Genomic DNA, 27,475 nt, shown 5'->3' with positions numbered 1-27,475 from the left:
TGTGTTTAAAGTGGACAGGTCGAGAATAGGTCTCCATTGGTTTTCTTTTCTTGGTACCAGGAAGAGCTTGGAGTAAAATCCTTGTCCTTGTTCCAAAGATGGTACCTTTTCTACAGCTCTCATCCTTAGTAAGTGAGTTATTTGTTTTAGAGCTTCTGCCTTTTGATTTGGAGGTAGGTTTGGCATTCCTCTCTTCCTTGGTAGAGTATGGAAGTGAAACCTGTAACCTTGGTCTATTGTCTGTAAAAATCCACTTGTCTCCTGTGATGTAATGCCAGTTTACTGAAAATAAGGCTAGCTTCCCGCCTAAGGGTGCTTCTAGTTGTTCCCTGGTAGGCGGTGCCAGAGCCAAGTCACTGTGATTGTCCTGTGGTAGTGGTGGTGGCTGGATCTGTGGCTGTACCGCTGGTTGTTAGCCTGCCACTGGCGCCCCTGTAGGCACCTCTGGGTTGACCCCTGCCTCTTGAGTGCCTATTCCTGCCTCTCTGAGCTCTGGAGGTGTCTGGAAAGGACCAATTCTTGGAGGGCCAATTCCTGCTAAACCTTGGGGGTTGGACCTGCAAGAAATCCTTGACTGTCTGGACGGATTTTGCCTTCTCTTCCATCTTCTTCAGCACCTGCTGTCAGGAGAGCCAAACAAATTGAGCTTGTCCACGGGAGCATCTAGGAGCTTTGATTTAACATGGTCTGGTAAGGACTGCTCTTTTAACCATGCATGTCTTCTGATCACTGTGCCAGTCATGGCTGATCTAAAGGAAGCGTCCAATGCATCATAGCCGCATTTTAAGGAATGGTTACTGACCTGCTGAATATTATGTACCATTTCCTGAACAGATTTTTTGTCTAATGGTTCATCCGAGGACAGCTTTTTAGTTAACTGGTCTAACATAAATTCTTGATACTGGATCATGTGGAATTGACAGTTCAAGGCCCTAGCTGAAAGAGTAGCAGAAGTGTAAACTTTTTTACCCCATCTCTCTAAGGCCCTAGATTCCCTTTCAGAGGGGAGAGGGTTTTTGGCAGAGGTAGCTGCTACAGCCTTAGGTCCCTGGGAGATAGTTTCGGGATCTGCAACAGGAGCCTTATACAAATGATAATGTGTGTCCGGAACCCTGTAGTACCTATCGGGCTTAGCAGGGGCCGGAGGAAGAGAGTCAGGAGCAGTACAAGCATCATTAAATGCATCATCCACAACAGTAAGAACTGGAGGAATGGCTAAAGGCCTATGCTGTGGTAAATGCAGAAAGGTTCTAAGCCTTTTTCTAGAGTCTGAAAAATCATGTCCCTGCCATAGAAATTGTTCCATCATAGCATGCAAGGTTTCCCCAAAAGAAAATTCCTCAGGCGGAGAGGCAGAAGGAATGGACTCTTCAGCATCAGAGTCTTCATAAGGGGAAAAAGGGCCCTCTGGAGGGTTTGAATTATCTGAATCATCAGAGGAGTCATCTGTAGAAACTGGCTCAGGGGGCTCTACTCTAGGCCTCTTCTCTGGAGGTGGGTGAGAGGCCCTGTCTGGGTGTGGTTGGGATCCCCGGATCAAAGAAATGAGATCCTCTGCTAGACTAAGCATTTGTGAACTAGAGCTAGGCCTGTGAGAGGGGGTCTTAGCAGGCACAGTTTTGGTAGATTTAGCTGCTTTAGCCCTGGCAAAGGCCTTAATCGACATGGTTGCAGGTGGCCTAGCAGCTCCACGCAGGGGTAGAAATATCCAAGGGATAGTATCAGATAAATCCTGAGAACCTGCAAGAACAGGTGGGATTGCAGTAGCCGATTCAACTATGTTGGATGAGGCCTCGGTAAGAGGTAAGCTTTCGGCTGAAGGAAGAACCGTGGGCTCGGTTTCAGCGAAACCGAGACACTTTGGCTTAACCACGGTTTCGCCGAAACCGCTGGACCTGTCGGTCCTTTTTGCGCTTTTAGATATTTGCGTAGTCGGAGGATCCGACGGCATAATGTAAGCAAAAGCGGGCAACTCTCAGCACTCCGACCGACGCCTAAGCGTCCGTCGGTTAAAAGAAGCACAGGCTAGACAAGCTGCTACGTCGTGGTCTGGGCCTAAACAAGGTAAGCAGTAAGAGTGGAAATCTTTATGAGGTATTTGTTTCCCACAAGTTAAACAGTTATTCACTTTTTCTGACATCGGCTGAGGCAAGAAAGAGTCCCCAACAGGGTACTTAGCTTTTTAGAAGTCTTCGGTAGTAGTAGAAGTATTCGGTAGTAGCAATCTCTGGTTCTGACCGACCGCACTTGCGAACAGCTTCTGCTTGCAAGAAAGACCGAGGAAGATGGCGTCGGCTGATGCCTTTATACCCGAATAACTGCAGCTATGACGTCGGGTGGAGTGCGACATCAGCCGAGACCAGACCCAGACTTTGGAATCCGGCCGACCGAAGGGCTGCCTGACGACAGGACAACCCATTTGTAAGGACTGCAGATGCATCCTTGAAGGACATCAGAAATACAATCAAGTCAGTCATCTTCCTAAAGTTACTTTGGTGACTGGTTTACCCAATTTCAAATCTACAAAGGAAACAATTGGTCGGTCTGATTTCTTTTGTCCTTTGCAGGTAAAAACGTAATTGTCTGTGAATATTCAACAAATGCAACATGTACTCACCTTTTTAAGTAAATAAAACAAACAAAGCACCCTATAACAGCTAAAGACAGTCCTTGGATAAAATGTGAAAACTGAATAAAAGCCTGTAAAAACCACCACAATGAGAATCACTTCCTCCTTTAATAGAAACAAACATGTAAACTAATAAAATCCAAGAGCTCTAGTAAAATATGAGTGCTTTCAGCTCTTCATAGCTGAAAGCGCTTATCTTTTACTAGAGCTCTTGGATTTTATTAAAGGAGGAAGAGAATCATATACTCACCTTTGTTTGCAAATTTAGGAAATAATACTGGCAAATTAATGGACTGACTGATGTTGGATTGTGACACCACTTTGGGAAGGAAAGCTGCATAGGTTTGCAATGTAACTCTGTCCTTATGAAATATCAAGTAGGGAGGTTTTGAAAACAAGGCTTGAATTTCTGAAACTCTTCTAGCTGAGGTAACAGCTACTAAAAAGACAGTTTTCCATTAAGAATTAAGGTCATATTTAGCTGCTGGTTCAAAGAGGGAATGTATTAATGCTTGCAGTACCAAGTTCAGATTCCATGGTGAAGTAAATGCTGGTCTCAAAAGAAGAGTACCTCTCAAGAATGCTTTGCACAATTTAGCCGAGGCTACTTAAGAACCTCCAAATCCAATATGAAAATCAGACATTGCTGCTAAATGAACCTCAGTGGTAGAGGAGTTCAACTCTTCTTTAACGAGTAGCTAAAAATTCAAGTATATTGTGCATCAAAGCTGAGAAATGATCAGTACGATTTTGCTGTGGCCAGTAAACAAATCTTTATCATTTACTTGAATAGAGTTTTCGTGTTGAGGGTTTATAGGAAGATGAAACATAGCAGACAGGGAAAGGTTGTCTGGCTATTAATGGGAATGGACAAACCAGACTGTAAGCCTGAGGTTTGAGATGTCAGGGTGAATCATGCCTGTCGGATGAGACAAAAGGTTTGGAATCAGATCCAGAATCCAAGGTTGGTAAAGTAGATGAAGCCATAGGAAACATAACTAAATCTGTCGAGGTCAGTAAGGTGCAATGAAGATGATTTTGCTCTTCAACCTGGCAGCTTTCTGCAGAAACTTCAGAATTAATGGAATCAGCGGGTAGGTATAAAGTAGACCGGGAGGCCAATCGAAGTGGAGCATTCTTCGGTGATTACCCCTGTGGGGGATTAGGGCATTTCTTGTTTAGGGAAGAAGAAAAAAGATCACAGCAAGGATGGCCCCACTGAAAAAAGATCATTTCTGTCACTTTCTTGTTGAGAGAATTCACGTGAGATAGAAGGATGGACCTGCTCAATTTGTATGCTATCATGTTGGACTTCCCAGGAATGTGCATTGCTATGAGGAAACAGGTTGGATGAGATTGCTCACTACCACACTCTAAGTGCTTCACAACACAAGAAATATGATCTAGTCCCTCTCCTTGACTGCTGATGTACAAAACTACTGATGTGTTGTCTGTCTGAACAGCAATTTCCCCTGTAGAGAGAGCATTCTGGAGGGGCTGAAATGTTAAGAGCATTACTCTTATCTCTAGGACATTTACATGCAATATGTCCTCTTTGGGGGACCAAATACCTTGGACCGTTTCCCCAGAAAGTGCCCCCCCCAACTGGGAAGCATCCGTGGTCACTATGGCCTTGAGCTGAGGGAGAATGAATGGGCGGCCTTGTAGAACTTGACCTGATTGATCACCACTAACACTGCCTTCATACTGATGTGTTTCTGTACATCTCTGGGTCTCCAAGTGGCTTGCACTTGCACATCTCTCCAAATAAAGTTAAATGAATATGTCTGGACAGACTGCACCATAACAGATGGGAAAGGAAATCCTGGACTGATACTCAGCTGTGCACTCCACCACTGTTAACTCTCATCTGATGAAGGCCAGCACTGGCAAATGGGATTCCATGGGAGGTAGATGCTGAGTTCAACGATTTTGTACATACCACTGAATTTTCCTCATATGGAGATGGACCAGTGGTATCATGAGAATCATGGAAGCCATCAGTCCCAGAATTTTTAGGAATTCTTTTATCAAGGGAATGCTCCTCCTGAGGAATTCCTGAAATGTTATTTGGTAGGGCAGGACATCATCATCAGGAAGAAAGGCCATTCTTTTGTCTGTGCTGATTAAGCACCCCCAGAAAGACTATTCTTTGTGAGGGTGTCAGGCACAAATTCCAGAGGTTCAGCTTCAATCCTAGCTGGAAGAATAAGCTCGAGACCTACTCTAGCAATTCCAAACACCACGATACAGACTCTGCACAGACCAACAAGTTATCCAAGAAAGGAAAAATGTGAATACCAAGAGTCTGGCACTACTAGAGCAGGCATTTGGTAAACACTTGAGGTGCAGCAGACAGCCCAAAGAACACTGCACAGATCAGTGCGAACCAAACAGAAAAAATCTCCAATATCTCCTGATGTGATAAGCAATAAGGGTTTGATAATACACATCCTTCAAAGTTATGGGGCACCATGAAGTAGTGGTCCAGTAGAACAGCAAGCACACTCTGCACAGTGAACATCCTGAACTTGAGGACCTTGATAAAGGTATTCAGAAAGGACAAGATCGCTCTTTTTTTGGGGACCAGGAAAATTATGAAGTAGAAACCTTTTATTCTCTCCAAAAGAGGGACTGGCTCTATGACCCCCCCCCCTGCGTCCGGCATCTGCCATAATATAGGTTCAGTGGATATGGGGGAACCTGCCTGAAGAGAGGTGGATGCACCTTCCACTACCACCTGTAACCTCTACCATCGATACTGGGCACGCATTTGTTGGAAACCACTGACGGTCAAGGCCTCCTTGTTGAGAGTTGGCTTTCAAGATGGGGAACTTGGGAATGACAGGTGCCGAGGCCTTGGCATACTCGTAGGTTGAAATGGGGGTTGCTCTTTTTGGGAAAGAAACACCTCTTAGGTTTGGTGGAGTTTTCATCCTGACATTTCCTTTTGGTTTCTTGTTTGACTGGGACTTCTGTTCATTAAGCCACCAAAAAGTATCCTGCTTACTGAGGGGAAACTTGGGAACACAGGACATTTTAGACCCTGTTTGCATCAGCATTCCCCTGTCGTCCAAGTGTTTTAGGAACCGATTAGCAGCTATACCAAACATACAATCACATTCAAGTGGAGCATTCATAATCTCATTTTTAACTCATCAGAAAAGTTTGTTGTCCAACCAAGCAAACCTCCTTAACCCCACAGACATAGATGCATTTCTAGAAACAGTATTAGCCTCTTCCAAGGCACTCTTTAAAGCATGTTTCAACACTTGAGAAACATTGGTAACAATCTCTTTCATACAGTCTTTCTGTTGAGAAGGTAACGATACAGTCAACTCATGTAAACTATACATGAACCGCAACACAAACTTCCACATAAAATACTGGTAGTTAAACACTTAAAAGCTACCAAGCTGGACTGCACCAGCTTCTCTCCTTGAGACTCTAGCCATTTGTTTAGTTTATCCTGAGGGACTGGGTTTGAAGAACACATGGTCTTTTTATTAGCAAAGGTCACTGGGATCTACTGCCAATCATTAGTGGACCGGAGTTCCGCTGTGGCGACCCCTAACCAGGAAAAGCCGAAAGAAGAAGAACTTTTTTTAGATAGAGACTCGATCAGTAGAAGAGAACTAAAAGCTATCTTAAAAACCTCTTTCAACACTGGGATCAATAAACGGAAGGTCACCACGTCTGTGGCCTCATCCCTCAAAATATGCCCTGATGATCTTGTGGGCAGACAAGGATCACTCCCAAATGAACACATCCCTAAATCTAGCTAGCATTTGGGAGAAAGTAAACATCTGTTTGGGTTTCTAAACCAGTTTACCCTCACAAGAAACAGACTGGTCAGACTCTGACACTTCCGAAACCTCAGATTTCAGATCCCTTTCAAAATCAGGATCTTTGGGTAGCTGAAGGGGGATAGCTGCACCAGCGTTACTCAAAACTAGGGTTTGCACACTGTAATCAATGGCCTGAATAATGGATCTGGCCATAGCCACAAACTCTGGTGGAAACAGAGTATGTAGACTGTTGTCTTGCAACATGCTAGATCTTCTGTCTCTTTTTTGCATGCACTACATTAATGGGAGAATCCTCAGAGGGACGCATATCCACACTGGCAACAGATTCTACATTCTTGACTGCCCCTGCACATAAAGAATTTGGTTTTCCCATACCTGAAAAAAGTACTGTTAACAGCCCAGGAGGACATGTCACATACTACTGTGGTACTATCACCACATTAGGGGACCTACAAGCAAAAGAAGTTGAATGATCCTATCACCTGCCCAAGACTACTGCAGAGATGCATGCTGTGGGCTAAGGCATATTCCTTGATTTAATATTATGCTTCTTAGGTACACAAGAGGTAGATGGTGGGGTCTGGGGGGTGCAATGTAACCCGGTCCATGGAGTCAGGGGACAAAAAAAAAAAAAAAACAGAATACCAAATAATGGCTGTACACAGTCAAGTCAGTATTAAACAAACGACCAAATCACACTATTCTTCTTCTTCCTCTAAATAGCAATCTGAAGTCTACTTTTACATGGATATTGTTCTGAACACTGCACTGAATAAAATGACAACAGTCTCATTATCAGTTCAGAGCACAAAATACATACTTCACAAGTCCCCCAGTTTGTGTTAAAATACTACTTTCAGCCCCAAATGATTGGAAACTGTATAAAACAGTCATCCTGATACAGAAATTATGGCTCTCATACTATAGACGGCCTAAGATTTTTTTTTTCTTTGCAGTTCCCTTGGTTTCTCTGCCATATTCTGATAAATATTTTATTTAGTTAGTTTGTTTTATTTTATTTGGGTAGAGTCCATTTTCAACAAAGGCCCAGGGAGAAAGCTCCACTGCTGACATACATAGCAAGACTTTAGTACACAAAGCATTACAAAATTAAAATGCAGACAGGTGCTATTACACTGTGACTGGAATATTACACTTAATTCTACATCTGGTACCAGTTACAATACTAACATTCTTATAGCAAAAAGCTTGTTAAAGAAAAGGCAAAAGACTGAAACAGTTGAATGTACAGTTCACACGTTTGTAGGATGCTGCGAGGCAGCTGACCCAGATAGATCACACACAGCCTAGCTAAAGCAATACAGACTATGTGTTGTCCCTCACGTCTCCATAATGGTTTGTATATAAAATTACTCATACATCTGAACACTCATCAATCCATCTAGTGTTTAAAGAAGGTCAGGAAGCTGCTTTAACACAGTGGGGAGTCTATCCCAGAAGAGTGCAATTCTTTGGAAGATCTCACTCCTTACAGCATATTATGGTTATGTTGCAGTGGAAATTTTTGATTAGAGTACGAGCTCACACAGGACAGGGTCATTAGAAACCTTGTAAGTAGGCAGAGGGTCACCCCATACGAGACTCTGGGACAGTAAAGCTTTATGAGACAAGACAATTTTATGGTGATCTACATAAAACATTTATCTTCCTAGTGATGACGAGTTGTGGTCTTTTGAGTTGGGTCTTGTATTTGATTAAATTCATGCCAAAGGGAGAGTTATGTCTTACTAAAGGCCTGACAGGAGAGTGTAGAGAGGAATGACATCTCTGGATCATGAGGGAATACCCTTGCTAATCAGCTGGGCAAGATAAAATGATTTTCCAATGACTGCAGAAACATGGTTGTTGAAACATAGTTCATAGCTCATAATTGTGAAGGTACTCATGTCCGTAATAACTACATTTTTGGGGGGAGGGGTTCTAAATGACAGGTACAATGGTGTGTGCTTTCCAAAGGACACAGTGCCACACTTTTTTCATGTACATGACAGGCCCTCTTATAGGATCCAGGAGAGATAACAGCACCACATTTGTAGACAGTTAACCAGAGATCCTTGACATCAGGGTAAACATTACAGAAACAGATACCAAACAGGACTGAACCCAGTACAGAGCCTTAGAGATCCCTCTGGCAACATATTTTAAGATGGAGAGGCTTGCTACCCCAGTCTGATAGCAATGAACGTACAATTTAGTTTGCCCATAATTCCCGACTGTGGAATATTGTCAAAGGCCTCAACCATATTAAGGTATGCTGCATGCATCACTTTGCTATCAGTTCCAGTATGCTAACGACAGTTGAAACTATGCTTATATTATGCTAAATGACATTTAAACGGGGACCAAAATACAAAGGAGAAATAAAATATAATTGTGCAAAATTGCACTTATCCAGAAAAGCTATATAAGGAAGACGGATTTATTCTTAATGTGACCCTATCTCTGTGGAATATGAGGCAAGGTTCACCCACCATGAGAGCTTGCAACTCAGATACTCTTCTTGTAGATGTCACTGTAATGATGAGCACAGTTTTCCAAGTCATGAACCTTGATGGTCTGCACCTGTCACCCCTGGGATTCAGGTTACTGGCTAAACTCTTGCCACCCCTATAGTGCCTTTTCTAGGCAAAGCTCGAAGGACAAAACCACCACTGTAACAGATACAAGCATGCAAAATCTGAAGGCAATGCTACTCAATGTTAGAAGCCTAAACCTCAAATGCACTCTCTCGAGGCACTCCTAAAAATGGAGAACATCGATATCTGTGCAGTAACTGAGACCTGGTTCAAGGCCCCAGAGAGCACCCCTGCAATACCAGGCTACAACTCTTACCACACTTTTCGGCCACAAAACCAAGACCGAAACACTAAAGTTGGAGGAGTGTCCATATTCACCAAGGATATTCACACCTCCAGGCTAGTTGCCCAGCACAATGCATCTGAAATTCTCAAGGTGCAACTAACACTAGGTAAGACTGCAATCCAAATTGTAGCTTGCTACAGATCCCCCACCATGCCTCAAGATTCTCACTACACCTTTTTAAACATACTGGAAAATATTAAGATACAACCAAACACCCCAATACTGGGTGATTTCAACCACCCTGGCATTGACTGGGAAAACTACTCGGGTACCAACTCCTTTTCCCAGTGGTTCTTGGAATTCATAAATTCCAACACCCTGGATCAACTAATCCACTGTCCCACCAGGGGCTCCAATATCCTAGACCTGGTCATTACCAACATGGGAGATAGATGCTCCACACCAGTGGTCATCCCCTCATTGGTCAGGTCTGACCATAAGCAAATCACCCTTGACATCCACATCCCACCCCCACCACCCAGTAAGGAAACCTCCTTAAAAAACTTCTCCAAAACCAACTTCATGCTTCTCAAGTCAGAAGTGACAAACTTCATGATATCCATGCAGACGGGATCTGAAAGTTCGACTGCAGAATCCTACACTAAGGCACTGTACGAGCACATCCACTCATGCATGAATTGTGCCATCCTAAATAGAACCAAGATGCTCTCTTCCAAAAAAAAGAAGCCAATCTGGTGGACCCTGCTATAAACAAACTATACAACAGAAGGAAGAAATTGTTGCAGAAAAGAGGAAAATCACAGGATGCAAAAAACTCCCTTACCAGCCTCAGTCAGAAGCTCATATCCCTCATAAAATCCTCAAAAGCTAGTTATGAAAATAAAATTGCCAAAGATTCCAAAGACAGCCACAAGGCATTCAATAGATATGTCATGAATCTAAATGGCAATGCTCAGATAGTACAGTTGTGTACACTTACTATGAATGTACATGTTCGAGTGTATTCAGTGTTGCAGTCATTACATTTGGGTAATCTGCTGGCAGGTTGCCCTCAGTCGGCATGATTAACAAAGTCTTGGGTCCTGCATCGGTTGCTGTCCCTTCTTCGATGACGTCAGGGGTATAAAACATGCAGCAGACGCCATTACATCAGTTTTTCTTGCCCTAGATGTCAGGTGCCCCCCAAATGGGAAGCAAAATATATAATTAAAAACACAAAAAATATGCCTCCAAACAAAAGCAAATACACCAAAAAGGCTTTTAAACATAGTTAAAGAAAGTAAAGGTATAGTAAGAGAAAAACAGGGGGCTGGAGGGAGGGTAACCTGGACTGAAACAGTGAATATACTCGAACAACTACATTTATGGTAAGTGTACACACAACTGTATTATGTTCTTCGTGTTTCACTGTTGCAGTCATTACATTTGGGTAGAATCCCAAAGCTATGGTTGGGAGGATGGATTTATACAGCATTAGGACCAGCTATAAGGCCCTGCAGGACAGCAGTGGCAAAGCCAGCTCTGGATTTAGAGAAGAAAGGGAAATTATAATGTTTGGTGAACGTATGAACTGAGCTCCAGGTAGCAGCTTCTAGAATGTCTCTGGTTGGAACACCTCTGAGAAAGGCTGTAGAAGTAGATGCAGCCCTGGTGGAATGAGATCTGATCCCTGGGGGATAGTTTTACCATGGTGCATATAGCAGAAATGAATACAGTGGCTTATCCATTTGGAAATAGTCTGCTTTGAAATAGCCTTTCCCTATGCTTCTGCAGCAAATGCCACCAGTAGTTGTTTAGATTTTTAGAGATTTTGTCCTGTTTAAGTAAAATCTAAGTTGTCTGTGTACATCCAACGAATGCAGAATCTGCTCCCCCTTGTTCTGTAGATTGGGAAAGAAAGCTGGTAAATGAATGGTTGGATTAAGAGCCACACTGCATACCAGCTTAAGCATGAAGGATGGATTTGTCCTGAGAGACACCCTGTCCGCATGAAAAATAATGAAAGGTTCCACTGCCATAAGAGCTTGTAATTCAGAAATCCTTCTAGCTGAAGTGACTGCTACAAGGAAAGCTGTTTTCCAGGAGAGAAATTTTAAGTCTGCAGTAGCAGCTGGTTCGAAAGGAGGGAGAGTGAGTTTTTCCAATACAAAATTGAGGTCCCAGGCAGGGGTTGGAGCTCTTAAGTTTTTGGCCCCTCTGAGATACTGCTTTAGCACAGAATGAGAGAAAAGGGGATGTTCGGTGTTGTAATGAGCTGAAATGGCTGAGGCATGGATTTTTAAGGAAGAAAAGGACAGGCCCTTGTGAAGCATCTCAGTTAAGTATTGTAAAATCTAAGGAATATTGGGCACTGCTGTGCTTATTCCTTGTGATTGATTCCAGGCACATAATCTTTTCCATTTGTCAGCATAAGATTTTCTAGCACTAGGCCTTCTTGCCTCCAAAATGACATCCATCACAGGTTTGCTGAGGGATGCCAAGGGTGAATTTAGGTGATTAGCCACGCTGCAAGATTCAAAGTTTGGAGCTGAGTGTGCAGAATTTGGTTGTTCTGCTAAGGCAGTAAGTAAGGTGTCTGAGGCAGGTGCCATGGTGGAGGGTGTGACATTACGCAGGAGTGGGTACCAGTGTTGGCGAGGCCAATCTGGAGCAATCAGAATCATTTTTGGTTTGTCCGGTTTGACTTTTAGTAGAACTTTGGAGAGCAGAGGCAGAGGGGGAAAAGCATAAACTGACAGGTTTTTCCAGCTGAATGATAGAGCATCCACTTTCCAGGCTTTTTTGTTTAGAGTCCTTGTGCAGAATTTGTCCAACTGATAGTTCTGGGGTGAGGCAAAAAGATCCATGTCTGGACCCCCTCATTTGCATGTCAACATGTTGAAAATCCATGGTTCCAGTTTCCATTCATGTGGGTCCATGAGATTTCTGCTTAGTTTGTATGCCAGAGTATTCAGCTTTCCTGGCAGGAATTGAGCTTGTAGTTGTATTTGGCAGGTCAAAGCCGTATTCCACAATGCCATGGCTAGTCTGCAAAGGGGGTAGGAGTGTGTACCCCATTGCTTGTTTATGTACCACATAACTGTGGTGTTGTCTGTCATTATCATTAATTGTCCTGGATGAAGGTAGTCCTTGAAGGCTGTCAGTGCATTCTGTACAGCTAGCATCTCTTTCTGATTGATATGAAGGTGCATTTGAGTTGGGTTCCATTTGCCCTGAATGCACTTCCCTGCCAGATGAGCCCCCCAAGCATAGTCTGATGCATCTGTAGTTAGGGTTTGGGTGGCAGGGGGTGGAGTGAATGGCAGTCCCTTGTTTTGGTGGCAGGCCTCTGCCCACCATATAAACTCTAGTTGCAGGCAAGGTAGGATAGGAATCATTGTTTCCAGACTGTGACAATGTTGACTCCATAAACTTAAGTACCACTGAAGTTTCCTCATATGCAGTCTTGCATATGGAATTAGAAGAATGCAGGAGGCCATGAACCCCAAGGCCTGCACAATTTGTCTTGCAGATAGTAGGGTTTTTGTGGCCACCTGTTTGAAGTAAGTCACCAAACGAATTTGCTTTTCTGGCGTAAGGTAAGCCATCTGGGCAGTTGTATTCAAGCTTGCATCCAGGAATGTAATTTTTTGAGAGGGTACCAGTTGTGATTTCTTTTTGTTTATGGTGAACCCTAGATATGTTAGAACTCTTTTTACAAACACCAGATGTTTTAGAAGAATGTCCTTGTTTTCTGCCTGAATTAGACAATTGTCCAGGTATGGATATATTTGAATATTTCTTTGCCTGCAAAATTCAATTACTGGAGCCAGGCACTTTGTGAAAACCCTGGGTGCAGCAGATAAGCCAAAGGGCAGTGCAGAGAACTGGTAATGCAAGCAGCCTGCTTTGAAGCGGAGGTATCTTCTACAAGACTCCCTGTTGGGATATGCAGGTAAGCCTCTTAAGTCTAGAGTTACCAACCAGGCATCTTTGCCTAGCATAGGAAGTAACTGTTGAAGAGTCAGCATCTTGAATTTTGAAATGTCCAGAAATGTGTTTAGGGTAGATAAGTCCAGAATTGGACGCCATGATTTGTCTTTTCTGGGTACCAGGAAAAGTCTGGAATAGAAACCTTGTCCCTTTTCCTCTTCTGGTACTGGTTGAATAGCCCCCATGTTCATGAGGGACAGTACTTGTTTCTGGGCCTCTGCCCACTGACTTGGGGGCAGGTCTGGCCATCCGTTTGGGATTGGCAACATGTGGAAATGAAATCTGTATCCCTGGGATACTATATTTAAAACCCATTTGTCCTGGGTTATAAGTTGCCAGTTTCTTGCATGAGGTGCCAGTTTCCCCCCCAAAGGGGCAGCTAAAAGGGTAGTGCTTGGTAAGTGTAGAGGGAAGTCATTGAGACTGTTTACCGTAGGGAGGTGCCTTGTTGTTTCCAGATTTGGAGGTGGAGGCACCCCATTGTTTTGTTCTAAAAGTCCCTTGTGACTGACACCTGGAGCCTTTGGAATGTCTGGGTTTGACTTAAGTGGCTCTTGAAGGAACTGGAAAGGACCAATTCTTAGTAGGCCAGTGCCTACTAAATCTTGGAGGTTGCACTTTTAAGAAATCTTTCACAGTTTGCATAGATTTAGCTTTACCTTCCATCTTTTTTAAAACTTCTTCAGCCTTATTACCAAAGAGACGGTCCTGTTGTAAAGGAGCATCCAACAATTTTGCTTTAACATGATCAGGCAGAGTTTGCTCTTTGAGCCAAGCATGCCTTCTTAGCACAGACCCAGTTACAGCAGCCCTGCAAGAGGCCTCCAAAGAATCAAAACCACATTGCAAAGTATGTTTTCCAACTTGTTCAGCTGAATGCAATAAATCCTGTAAATCTTTATTTTCCACACAGTCAGAAATTAACATAATTTTCTGTTTAAGCAGTCCCATGATATGCTGTTGACATTTAAGCATATGAAATTGACAGTTTAAAGCCATGATTGCCAAGGTTGCAGAAGTGTAAACCTTCTTACCCCATCTATCTAGCTCCCTGAAATCTCTATCAGAAGGGGTAGGATTTTTAGCTTAAAGGCCTTAATGCCCTTGGGATCCTGAGAAATGGTTTCAGGATCAGCAACAGGATTTTTGAAAAGGAAGTTGTGGGAATCAGGAACCCTGTAGTATCTGTCTGTCTGGCTTACAAGGAGTGAGAGAAAGAGAGTCAGGAGCCATATTAGATTCTGAAAAATCATCATCAACAATATCTAGAACAGGAAGTATAGCCAAAGGCCTATGTTGAGGAAGAAGAAAATCCCTAAGTATCTTTTTAGATTCAGAGAAATCCTGACTTTCCCAGTGGAAATGTTGCCTTAAGGTATGTAAAGTTTCCCCAAAAGAAAAATTCCTCAGGGGGTGAAGCAGAAGGAATGGAATCTTCTGCATCAGGGTCCTCATAAGTAGGTATAGACAAATCCTGTTCACAAGATTCATAATCAATGTCTTGCCTAGGCCTCTTAGAAGGAGGGGGTTGGCTACCCCTGATTACAGTAATTAAATCTTCAGCCATTTTGATCATTTGTTTTTTAGGCATAGGGGCCTGTACATGTGGCCCAGGCGTCAGTTTTTTAGACAAAGATTTAGATTTTGGCCTTAGTTTTGAAGATGGCATCAGTCTAATGTACATATCTGTAGGCCTGAAAACACCCTCAGAAGCCGGTGCCTACACAGCGGCTCCGGACCCATCTAAGGTTGAGACATCCGCGGGTTCCATAATTGAAGCATCTCATGGCATACCGGACTCCGAATGGGTCTCAGTAGAGGCCTGTGAATCAGAAATAGCGGGTATCAGGGGCTGCAAAAGCGCCTCACTGAGTACCGGCAAACTGGCGACAGGCTTAGGAGAAGTGTCATCTTCAGTTTTGGGCCTCGATGGCCTGTCTCTGTCTTTTTCTTTGCGTATTTTAGGTATTCCGGTAGTCGGATTGCTAACAGATGACATTTCTGGATAATTAAATTGTGAGACAAAATATTTAGAAGGAAAAATATACCAACGTTTAATAGTACGTTGATTAAATTTAGCACAAAACCGACAGCAAGGTACGTTGTGGTCAGGGCCTAGGCAAGGAATAAAGTACAAATGAAAATCCTTATGAGGTACTTGCTTCCCACAATGTAATGCAATAATTAACTTTTACTGACATCGGTAAGGAGCAAGAAAAGGTTTCTCCAACAGGGTACATAGCTTTTAGTTGAAGACTTTGGATCTGAAACTCGAAAATGAAAATTTCAGGAGTCAGCCGCCCGGCACTTGCTAACTGCTTCTGCTTCGGGCAATGCATGGCAAGAAAGACTGATGTAATGGCGTCGGCTGCATGTTTTATACCCCTGATGACCTGATGTCATGGAAGAAGGGACAGCAACCGACGCAGAACCTAAGACTTTGTTAATCAGGCCGACTGAAGGCAACCTGCCAGCAGATTACCCAAATGTAATGACTGCAACAGTGAAACACGAAGAACATTTGCTCTGAGCTTCAACAGAATGGCATTAAATATACTGATCCCAAGGATATTGCCAATATCCTGGCAGATCGATTTAGTGCCAACTTCACCCCCCTCTCACCCCCTAAAGGGTCCATCTCAATACCAAAAGACTGCCAAATTCCAGTAATCATGGCCACACAGGTAGAAACCGCACTCTCCAAAGCTAAGAATACAGCATCCATGGGACCAGATGACATCCCAGGCTGTGTATTACATGAACTACAAAATGAACTGGCACCTCATCTAAGTGTCATGTTTAATCAGAGCCTCACCTCAGGCTTTGTTCCCACTGAGTGGCACACAGCTACAGTTATCCCACTCCACAAGGGGGGGATCCACCTTGGATCCGGGGAACTACCGTCCCATCAGTCTGACGAGCCTGATCTGCAAGGGCATGGAACTTATAAACAAAGACACTGGCAACCTTCAAACACTGGACCCCACCCAGTTTGGGTTTGTGAAAGGCCGATCTTGTCTCCTGAACCTGACTGACTTCTTCGAATCAGTCTCCAGAGCTGTGGACTGGGGTAAGGCGGTCCACACAGTCTATCTGGACCTCGCCAAGGCCTTCGACATCATCCCCCACTCTGGAATCATAGATAAACTTACTAAGCTGGGCATAAATCCCTATGTCACTCGATGGGTTGCCAACTGGTTTACTGACAGAACCCAGACTGTAAAAGCCGACTCCAAATCCAGCTCCAGACAAGTGACAAGTGGAATACCTCAGGGTTCAGTCCTGGGACCACTCTTGTTTGGCATCTACTTCTCTGAAGTACAGGCCAACACTAAGGGACTCTGGCTAACAAAGTTCGCAGAGGACTGCAAACTGGGAGCCATTACTGAATCCCCAAATGATGTGGATATTCTACAAAAGGGCCTTACATAAACAGATGCCTGTTGCCAGAGCCATGGGCACAAGCTTAATGCCAAGAAATGTATAGTTATCCCCTTTGGAAAAAAAACATGTACCCATGAATTACTACATAGGTGGCAGTACACTAAACATTGAAAGTGTGATGAGAGACTTAGGGACACAGGTGGACAGTGGTCTCACTTTCGATAACCACATTGCCACAACAGTCAGGAAATCCTATGTGGCACACCTCATCACTAAGGGCTTTTCATCTAGAAAAAAGGAGGTCATTGTCCCACTGTACACATCCCTCATTAGACCCATTATAATGCCCCATTTGGTATGTACCTCACAAGACATCTGCAACAGCTGGGAAGGCCACAGAAATACCTCACTAAAAGAATCACAGGCCTAAAGCAGATGCCATATGCTGACAGTCTAAAAAAACTCCAGCTATACTCTGTGGCATATCGTCTACTCAGAGGTGATCTCTGCTTAGCATACAAGGCCATGTCAAACCCAGAGCTGTTGGACATGCTTCACTTAAAGAAATCCCAATCCCTCAGAGCCACACGCTCCAGGGATTTAAACCTTGACATCACAATGAACAAAACATGCTGGAGGGATAGGTTCCTGACCCAGAGACTCCCCATACTCTGGAAAAGACTGCCCATACATGTCAAGCAGAGAGCCTCCTTGGCCCTCTTCAAAAGGAACCTTGATGATTGGATGGGAGATAGGAAATTCACCCTGGGGACCATATCAGTCGCCCTGCTAGACAGGGGTCCAGAGAAGTAAATATTGTAGGAAGAAATATCCAGGGAAATGTTATGGCTAGGCTTGTATAGGCCCTAGGGCCGACAGCCTAGTACCAACCTATGAACCTTAAATCAGTTCAATGAGCAGGTTCAAAAGGTGACAGGTAACTTGTTCATAGGGTTCATAGGGTTCATAGTTTCATACTAAGCTAACTGCCCTTGCGAGCCATTTTAAGCCTAGCTAATTGTCCAGCATAAAGTTGAGATCCTAAGGAGCAGCAACCTGTTTACACAGAGGTCTCAGGTGTAAAATATACTAGTGTGGCACCTATGTCAGTAATGGACACCGGCAGCCTGTGAACACTTCATATGGACTAGTCTGTATCAAAAGATGTAAAATTCCTTGGGGTACTGGCACATGCCAGCAATATTTTGATAAATTTAAGGTAAGCTTGTCTAAGCTTATAAATGACTCTTGGGCCAACAGCCTAGTAACCACGTATGAACCTATAAACCCCCCCTTCAGAAACTGTTTTACCACAAACAGAGAAGAGAGGAGTGGCTCCATGAAGAGACATGCTGAAATGTCCACAAGATAAACCTTTATAGTGAATAAGAGAGGCCAGAGGAAAGTAACTCAAACACTTGAGCACCAGTAATATAAAAAACCTGATGGCGCCCTGGTTATTGGCTAGGCATCAATGAGAAAATCACTTCCACTTTCCAATGCATGATTTTTTTAGTAGCACACTTTTTTGCCTCTTAGTACCTGCTGCACATTCTCAAGAAATAAGTGCCTAAAAGGTATAAGAATTGAATCATCTAGGCAGTCAAAGTAAACTGAGACTGGGGTGCATCAAACTCCCAGTCTTGTGTGCGAGTAGACCCAGTCTAGTAGGAAACTAGTGCTAATTGCCCTTGACCAATTCCTGAATAACAGAGAACCAATGCTACCTGGACCAAAAGGTAGTCACCAGTATTTTTTTGACAGTCCTTCTGAATCTCCTGAATCACCCTGGATATCAGTGGAAAAGCAAAGGTACATTTCTGTCCAAAGGAATAAAAATACATCTATTACCCAAGCTTGTTTGCAAGGTGCCCTGGTACAGAATTTGTTTAGTTGTCTTTTGTGAAAGTTGGTGAAAAGATCTATCCAAGGTGTTCCCTGTAACTGGATCAGTTCCTGAAGACCTTTTCATTTGTCAGTTTCCATTAGTGAGGGTCTGTCCTGATCTTAATCACTTTGTCTGCCACTACACTTTGCTCAGACAGATGCAAGATGCTTGGAAGACTAATGAATGCTGTAGAGCTAATGAATGCTGTAGAGCTATCACCCAAACCATCATGGCCAGCCTGCAGAGAGTGTACAACCTTGTACTTCCTTGCTTGTTTATGTATCACATGACTGTGGTATTGTCTGTAATCATCTGAAGAGGTCCTGGTGACCATAGGTAGAAGAGATTCCAAGGCATGGATAAGAGCAAACATCTCTTTCATAATGATGTGCTTTGGTCTATCTAAATGACACCACAGGTCACCTTTACCCCTGCAGAAACTGCTCCCTCAAACAAAATCTGAAATGTCTGTGGCTGATATGATTTGAGGGGTCTGAAGAGAGAAAGGGAGACTAGAGATTAGGTTAATTTATTGTCCCCCACCAGAGCAGTTCCATAAAAAAAAAAAAAAAGTCCAAAACTGGAATTTGATGCTCCAGAGTATGCAAATTCTGGGTCCATGCATTTTTTGAAGGAACCACTGCATTTTTCTCATGTGCAACCTGGCCAGGGGAATCATAAAAGCAATGAAACTCAGGATCCTGAGTTACTCTGGGAAAAGTCTGAGATTGATTTGAGAGGATCGGGAAGATTTCCCAACAAAAATCCACCTTCTCGCATGTCAAAAAGTCTTTTGCTAAGAGGTGTCTATAAGACAGGCCAGAAAGGCAATCCTATGTGACGTGGATAAAGAAGATTATGGTACATTTATCTGGAATCCAAGACTGGTTACAGGAGAAAAAATCCAGTAAAATGACTCTTGACATCCAGGAAAAAACTCTGCAAAGATGTGCAAGATATCTAAATAAGGGAATATATGAATAACATTCAGTCTGCAATGAGTTATGACTGGAGCTAGACACTTTGTAAACACCCTTAGAGATGTAAATAAAGCAAAGGACAATGCAAAGAACTGAATGCCAACTAGAAGTAGAAAACATGAGAAGTTGCCTGAATCCTTTGTTTATGGGATTGTGACGATATGCACCTTTACATAATGTTACAAAAAAACTTACTAGGGGAATGAGAGGCAACAGATTCTAAAGGGTCAACATGTTGAATTTTGGTACTTTCACATACAGGATTAGAAGGAAAGATCTACAACTGTTCTCCAAAAAGCCTCTTTCTTTGGTACCAGAAACCTTCTGGAATAGAAACCTTTGCTCCTTTACTTTAATAGCACAGGTTCTCCAAATTCCTAGATTGAGTAAATGCTAAAGAACCTTAGGAAAAAAAAAACTCTGGTTCAGAGGTTTGGGAGGAACTCTCCTGAAAGGAAGTATGTATATCTAGTGCCAACTGTACTTCTTCCTGATCCACTTTTAGCATCCAAGAGACTGAAACAATCTGTTGTCAAATAAAAATGTACAGAACTAGTTTCTGGGATAGAATTTGTGAGAATGGGGCAGAAGGTTGGGGAAAAGAATGCTGGTATAGTCAAATGTTCCCTTTTTAGGAAAAAGGTCCTTGTTTCTTGTTATTCCCCTCCTGACATCTCACTTCGGTTCTGTTTGGCTTGAAAAGGCAGGTATTGTTTGTTCTTTCCTTTTTTTTTTAAAGAGGAAGAGGATTTGGAAGAGGTGGCCTGAAACATCTTGGAAACTCCTACACTAATTTCCTTCTCTCATCAAATTGTTTAAGAACCTGAGCAATAAACAGGCTCTAAAGCTGAATTTAAAAGTTCAGACTTAACCAGAGGGTTTCTGGTGAGGTAATGTACCTAGGAATATCTCCTCAACACTGTAAGCCGTGCCCTAGACACAGTATCTGCACAAACATGCAGACTCTTTAAGGCATGTTTTGGTACTTGAGAAATGTTAGCAACAACAAAATTCAGGCAGATACTTGTGAAGCAGATAATTCTCTCAAACTGTCTGCAAAAAAAAAAGAATAAACTTCCACACAAGTCTGGTCGTTAAGAATTCTATGTCAAACTCAAAGAAGAAAATATTCTCTTACCAAATCTATCCAATCTCTTTCCCTCTTTATCAACAGCAGAAAGACAAAAAGAAACCAAGAGCTTATTCCCAGATGGTGAAGATGTGGTATGGCTGCAGCCAGGGCTGGTGTTAGCATTTTGAGGGCCTACATGCACTTAGTCTAATTATCACTCTGTCACTGCCACCCCTTCTAAGCAACCTTTTTGTTCATGCTGTAAAGTTATAGGTGTAGTATGCATAAACTGACCTGTAGCTACAATGCCTTTACAGTAGAACACGCTTGTGTACCACACTAAGTTGGCCCAGCTCACAAAGGAGGATTCACAGTTACTGACATTTAGTTGCAACGGTACATTACAACAAGTCTATGTACAGGTATGAACTTAGGTGAAATGGTGCCCTAGGTACGGCCTACTGTTTCAGTCCCCCCCCACACATACACACTCACACACACCCTCCAGTCCTTCCATTTTGGGCTTCCCATACCATTCACACTAATTTTTTCTTCCTTTTCTCACATTTTGCCTTAATCTTCAACTTTTCAAGAAGCCATAACATTCCATATGCTCTGAAGTGAATGTTAAAGTTGTTTTTTTTTTTTTTTTTTTTTTTAAACACAACCTTTTCATCCAATGATTGTTTGAACAGAAATTATGATTAGGAAAAGAAATGCTGCGTTGCTGTCCAGCTTTCATTTTCTTTGCATCCTTTAAATATACCTTTCCTGACCACGACAGCACACTAATAACTATTTAGAAAATAACGCAATTAAGCTGGTGCCCTGGGGTTATAATTGTTCTGGTATGTATTTTAGGGCATTTTCCCAACCTTTTAATCCACTGGTGGCCAAAACAAAAATCATGAGCAAGAAAATTTTGGATTTATTTTTTTTTCTTTCAAGGTAGACAGAAGTTGCTGTGACCAAGGCTTAAAGATGATAAAATAGTAGCTTACAATATACCAATAAGTCTGTTATAAAGATACATAGATCCTAGCTGGGAATACTGTTCGTCTTCCTAACTCTCAAAAAAGACAATCACTACCTAAGCAACCTTCTGGTGTTAGACTGGGATGAAAGCAGATGTTTAAATTACCACAATTATGTATTTCAAATTACTGCAAAAATACATAACGTGCCTCCTCCTTCCTCACCCCTAAGGCTGACACCTGTATACATGCCTGATGTGATATTGTATAAAAAAAAAATATTACACTAGTGTATTCTACTGTACTGTTCCTAGGCAGTACACTGCTCTTACACAAGCTACAGTAACCTTTGTACACCTCTGAGGTCTGTGAGAAAAGTAAAAGAAACAATGACCGCACTGTCCCCAGCCCAAACACAAGCTATAATGACCTTCTGTGCACACCTCTAAGGTTTGACTGTGATGAAAGAAGTAATCACAACACAATCCCCAGTCTGCTCACATCATCTACAGAACATTTCTGCACACACACATCCAGGCAGGGCTGGTTTTAGAATGGGTGCAGTCGAGAGCAGGTGCCATTATCAGCTTTACTGTAACAGGATCATATCACAGCCCTGCTCAGGTTAAAATGCGTAATCCGGAAATTAATACATTTTTTCTCCTCATTTTTCCCCAACCAGTAACTGCTGCCCTCTGTATCCATTCATGCAGTCTGGAGAATGGGGGCCATCAGACTCCTAGATGATGCATGTGTCTAAATGTTCTGTGATATATTTTATGCCTTACTTTTGAAATACAATTACTTGTTAGCTGCATTTTACTGATATCCAGAAGAACGTTTGTGTCCTGGCATTATTGGGTATGTGAACAGATAAAAATCACTGATATTTTTATACACACATGCATGCACAAACATAAGCCACATCAATCCTAATTTTGTACTTATTTCAGGAAATATCAGCACATTGTGCAACACTGGTACGACCACACTAGACAGGTGACTGCTGTTTAGCAGTCATCAAACTGCAGCAGGACTAAGTCACTTTTATTTACTTCACTGAGGAGTAATGCATACTTGTCATTGTCCCTGATTTCACAGACCTTGGAAAATCAACTACCCCCCCCGGGAATCATCACACTAGCAATACACCCCTAACAGCAACCCAGCAGTCAGAGATTTAGTGCACTTATTTTGACAGTGACCTAGCTTTTGATCAACACTTTTACTGTTGTGAGGAAGTCCTTCTACATTGTGCAGCTTATAAAGGGATAGCTTCCATGTCCAAAGAGTTCATCGTCCCATTCTGTTAGTCAATTTACTACAGCTGATTTCACAAAAAAAATACCTGCTAAATAAACACGGTATGGGACCTTTCCACTGATGAGATTACTGGCAGTCAGCCACTGCTAATGTATTTCATCAATCACTTCATAATTAGATAAGTAAATGCACCTACATGCTTTTTAGCCACAATACAAGCCACACATGGAATGCAACAGACAACAACTGCCATACTTTCCAATTAACCAGCATGTGTTTAAGAGGTACGAGAAAATTAAAGCAGTCGATGAAAACTCAAGTGGACACCTGGAGAACATGGAAATTCCATACAAAAAGTAATTAGTAACAGTGATCAAATCTTGGTCCCCAAAACAATAACTAATGCACTACCCATAACAACAATTAAGAGATAGGTACGGTCACAATCAAAGGGCATTCCTTGGTATTTAAGGGGCAGCCTGTGTTATAATCAAACTCCAAAGAAGTATACTTCATTAGGACATGAAATATTTGAGATCTGGGTTCATGGGAAAAGGTTAATGGTTAAAATGTGACAGAGAAAGAAAATGTTCATATGGCTGAATAGTGAAAGAAAAGAAGCATCATCATCATCTAGAATGCAACATACTGAGGACACTGTTTTCTGGTGCATTTTACTATATTCTTCAATTGGAACGTAACCGAATACTGTTCTGCTTCAAACAGTCTGTGCCAGAGAACAGTGAATGCATTTACCCTTCTGGCTAAAAAATTTAAGTGTACAAGACAAAAAAAAGTGTAAATACTATACAGCAAAACATGCACTAACTTAACTTGCACTGCAAAATAACAAAATGCATTAATTTAAAAAAATTCTGTTGCAGAAGGGGGGAGGGTGCAGTCCCATCTCCGTCCACCTCACCTCCTCTGGTTATGTAAGGTTACCCAGAGATCACACATACTTCGGAAAAGTGAAATGTTTAATAAGTTCATAGGTGCGTATGAGGCTTAATGGCCCTGGAGCCTTTACAAGCCTAGCCCATAGATGTTCCCTGGCATCGTGCCACCTGACATTAGGGGCACTAGGAACTATCAAGTAGAGCCACTGGAGTGATCCCCGGACTGAACTTTCTATTACCCATCCACTCATCAAGATTTCTCTTGAAGAGGGACAGCGAGGTGCTCAGCTTGATGTATGACAAGTCTATTCCACAGCATGGGCAGTCTCTGGGTGAGAAACCTGTCCCTCCAGCATGCTCTGCTGATTGTGGTAATAAGGTTGAGGTTTCTGGACCGTGTGGTGTGGAGGGATTGGGATTTCTTTAGATGTAGCATTTTTAACAGAGCTGGGTCAGACGTGGTTTTGTAAGTCAAGCAGAGATCACCTCTAAATAGGCGATATGAGACCGAGAATAGCTGGGGTCTTTTGAATCTGTTTGTGTAGGACATGTGTTTAATGCCTAGAATCCTCTTCGTGAGGTACTTCTGTGGCCTCTCCAGCTGTTACAGGTGTCTAGTGAGGTACATGCTAAATGGGGCATTACAATCAATGACTGGTCTAATGAGGGAAGAGTAGAGAGAGAGAGAGAGAGAGACAGACAATGACCTCTTTCTTCCTGGCTGCAAAACCCTTGGTAATGAGATGTGCCACATAGGACTTTCTAATCACAGTGGCAATGTGGTGGTCGAAGGAGAGGTAGCTGTCAACCTACATCCCCAGATCTCTTATAACGCCTTCAGTGTACAGTGGGCTCCCATCGATGCGGTAATTAGTGGGAACTGAGTTTTTACCAAAGTGGATGACGACAGATTTTTTTTGGTGCTAAGCTTAAGGCCATGGTTTCGACACCAGTCATTGGTCTCAGTGAGGCCTTTCTGTAGGATGTCTGCATCACTTGGAGAGTTAATGACTTTCAGCTTGCAGTCGCCTGTGAACTTGGTCAGTCAGAGTCTCTCTGCGTTGGCCTGGACTTCTGAGAAGTAGATGCCAAACAGGAGAGGGCCCAGGACCGATCCTTGTGGGACTCCACTCATGACTGGTCAGCAGTCTGACTTGGAGTCCACTACTTTCACACTGTGTGTTCTATCTGTGAGCCAATTTGCAACCCACCTAGTGATATAGGGGTTGATGCCTAGTTTGGTGAGTTCATCAATAATTCCCGAGTGAGGCATGGTATCAAAGGCCTTGGTCAGATCGAGGTAGGCTGTATGCACTGCCTTACCTTCATCCACAGCCCTGGTGACTGACTCAAAGAAGTTAACCAGGTTGAGCAGGCATGACCTCCCTTTCACAAAGCCAAATTGCATGGGGTCTACAGTTTGGAGATTTCCTTTATCTTTGTTAATAAGGTCCATGAAGACGAGTTTCATAGTTTTACATATTAGACTTGTCAGGCTAATGGGGCAATAATTCCCAGGGTCTGTAGTTGCTCCCCCTTTATGGAGAGGGATGACTGTAGCAGTGCGCCATTCAGTAAGGACAAAGCCTGAGGTGTGGCTGTGACTGAACAGGGCACAAAGATTTGTAGTTCATGTAGAACACAGCCAGGGATATTATTGGGTCCCATGGAAGCTGTATTCTTGGCCTTGGACAATGCAGCTTTAACCTGTGCTGCAGTAATGCTGGGTGCCTGGCATTCTTCCAGTATAGTGATTGGTCATGGGGGGCGGGGGGGGGGGTAAAGTTGGCACTGATTCTGTCAGCCAATATGTCGGCAATATCTGTTGGCTCAGTACAGGAGGTACCATTGTGCAGTAACTCAGAGCAAATCTGGGTATTGCCGGGGAGGTTCTTGATATAACTATAAAAGGCTTTGTGATTGTTTTTAGTGTCTGTTTAATATGAAAACAAGTACTTCACAATCGCGGAAGTAATGCAACACTGCAAAAAGAATAAACAATTAATGGGGAGGGCACAGCCTGCCAACTGGTTTGTATTTTATTCCTCATTCCTCAGCAATCATCAAGCCTACCCCATTAGCCTCCTCTCCTCCTTCCTTAGGCACCAAAATAAGATAATAGTTGAGGTTGCAAATGTGAACAAGTGAGATTAAGAATGGTTTTTACTTAAACCATTACCCATCGTCATGACTGCTTATGCAATGCTGGTTGAATGCTACAAATGTGCTTAAATGCTCGCATGAACACACACACATAACTTTACCATGACTTACTACCTGGCAACCAACTGTCAGTGCTTGGTCCCAACCCGGGTGTTTGCAGCAATACCCAATTTCTCTCAAGCAGCAACTATGCAGCAAAGCCAAACTCTCTCTCTCTCCTCCTGTGGTGAACAAGCTGCCCATTCCTAGCTGGCTCTCCCAGTACCCAAGCTAGATGAACCCAGTCACCAAGGCTGCAGGCAAGGCTCTCTCTGTCCAAGGACCCAGCACAAAATATTTTGATGCCTAAGTTTTTCAGAAGAAAGATTTTATTTTATTTTATTTTATTTTACATTTGTTGACCGGGATAGTCCGACTGGATACATGTCCATTTTCAGCGGAGTCCCGGGGAGAAAAGCTCCAACAGGGTTAATCAAGGTACATAAAGACATATAACATTGTATACAGAGTGAGAAGATTATCACAATAGAAGGTACAAATGATAACATTACATTACATACAGGTTAATACACACTTAGTTGAATAAAACAGAAATTGCCTACTTGTAGGAATTGCTCATGTGAAAGTTAGTCAGGGTTAGTACATGGACAGACGTTTTTATCATCGGTCTTTTGTTATGAACCCTTCAGATTATAGCCTGGGAATCGCATTTAATTTGCTCATCCCTTGAAACAGAAAACTACTGCAAGCAATATGGGGCCTCACTGCAGACACTGTATGCTTTAATTATACTGCATTCAACCTCTGATATGCCACGTTATCAGGACATGAGCATTACCTAACTCCTGTAAGAGATCAGAATATACAATGCACCACAAACAAAGGCAGGGGGCTGCTCCTCACAGTATCCTTCAAACAGGCAATCTGCAGGGAGGGATAGAACACTAAGTGGAGGACCAAGGAAAAGGACAGAAACTTAAACTTTAATAGAAAAAGACAATTATAAAATTTTCATACAATTTCTCTCGTCATATTCAAGAAACTTGTTGCAAAGTTCCAGTTCCCGCTTCCAGTCTGGTTCCTGCATATGATCCATCACCCAGCAACGGTGATGCCACGTGCCATAGGACTTGGGATTCACTCGCAAGCAGGTTTCAAGGAAAAAAAGTTCCTTCTGATGTATGGACTTCACCTCCTCTGGCTCCCTAAGGGAAATAATAATAAAGTAATTTTTAATCAGGGTATAACACAGTACTACTGACAAGAAGACCTACAATTTATCTACAAGATGAAAGGCAGACTCGGGCAACCACAATGCAGTGTCTGACATTCTGTGATGCACTACTAAAAGTGTAGTAGTAACATCAGCAAAAATTAACCATTTCAATTCCTTCTCCCATCCCAGTTTACTGAAACAAAAAACACAAACTGACATTTTAAAGTATTGCACATACTTCTGTACTTCTGTGCTGAAGAATTCTGGACAAAGTACAAAATGATGAGAAAGGACAATTTTTAAATATTACCTGAATTCATTTAAAAGGTTATCAGAACAGGCATTACACATCAACATATATTGTCTGAACAATAAGTATGAA

The 27,475-nt window shown here is 42.6% G+C and overlaps 1 protein-coding gene across 1 annotated transcript in view; it reads right to left on the bottom strand.

The window, feature by feature from the left end:
* Positions 1-27,475, bottom strand: part of RABGGTA (Rab geranylgeranyltransferase subunit alpha) — a 1,248,770-nt gene that overhangs the window by 623,414 nt on the left and 597,881 nt on the right. Inside the window, exon 5 of the mRNA XM_044058049.1 lies at positions 26,895-27,082. Coding sequence (XP_043913984.1) covers positions 26,895-27,082 — 188 coding nt within the window. The remainder of the gene's footprint in view (positions 1-26,894; positions 27,083-27,475) is intronic.

This window comes from Protopterus annectens, chromosome 16.part0 (assembly GCF_019279795.1).
Source record: "Protopterus annectens isolate FY-2018-M chromosome 16.part0, PAN1.0, whole genome shotgun sequence".
Classification (NCBI taxonomy): Eukaryota; Metazoa; Chordata; order Ceratodontiformes; family Protopteridae; genus Protopterus; species Protopterus annectens.
The sequence above is the reverse complement of the archived record's forward strand: the minus strand, read 5'-3'. Positions and strand labels throughout refer to the sequence as shown.